Consider the following 531-nt stretch of genomic DNA (forward strand, 5'->3'; position numbering starts at 1 on the left):
GTCCCAAACCCCATAATTCAAGGATTGCTTTATCACAAATTCAGTAAGAGTACTCAGAAAATAATAACAAAACTCTCCGACACTATAAAAAATTGTTTTGAAAATCTTATGTAAAAACGACTAGGAATAAAGTCAGTATTATAAAAAAATACCGGGTATTAGGGAAAAAACGACAGTGATTGCACGAAAGGGGACGTTGCACACGCAGCAGGGGCAATAAATCGCTAAAATGTTGCCAAAAGGAAATGAGGGCTTCACTCGAAACAACGGGAATTCACTGATGAAAATGGCCGTATAGTATGCCGGGTTAGTCGAAAATTTATCAGGCCATTTTGCTCATATGTATCTCCTCTGATGTTGGCTACGCAAGAAGGGACATCTCGTTGCTTTTCTTCATAAAGTACAAGACTAAAACACCCAAAAAATACTGAAAACTTTTTTTGACAAGGCGTATATAACTCTATTACTTTTGGCCTACTAAGGGGAAAAACCCCCCCCCTAAAATCCTTTGCTCGATGTCGGGGGGGGGGG

The 531-nt window shown here is 39.5% G+C and overlaps 1 protein-coding gene across 1 annotated transcript in view; it reads left to right on the plus strand.

The window, feature by feature from the left end:
* Nucleotides 1–130, plus strand: part of LOC119585903 (scavenger receptor cysteine-rich type 1 protein M160-like) — a 30,936-nt gene extending 30,806 nt beyond the window's left edge. The window contains exon 15 of the mRNA XM_037934626.1: nt 125–130. Within this exon, the coding sequence (XP_037790554.1) occupies nt 125–130 (6 nt within the window). The remainder of the gene's footprint in view (nt 1–124) is intronic.
* Nucleotides 131–531: the final 401 nt, after the last annotated feature.

Source organism: Penaeus monodon, chromosome 20 (genome assembly GCF_015228065.2).
Source record: "Penaeus monodon isolate SGIC_2016 chromosome 20, NSTDA_Pmon_1, whole genome shotgun sequence".
In the NCBI taxonomy this organism is placed as follows: Eukaryota; Metazoa; Arthropoda; class Malacostraca; order Decapoda; family Penaeidae; genus Penaeus; species Penaeus monodon.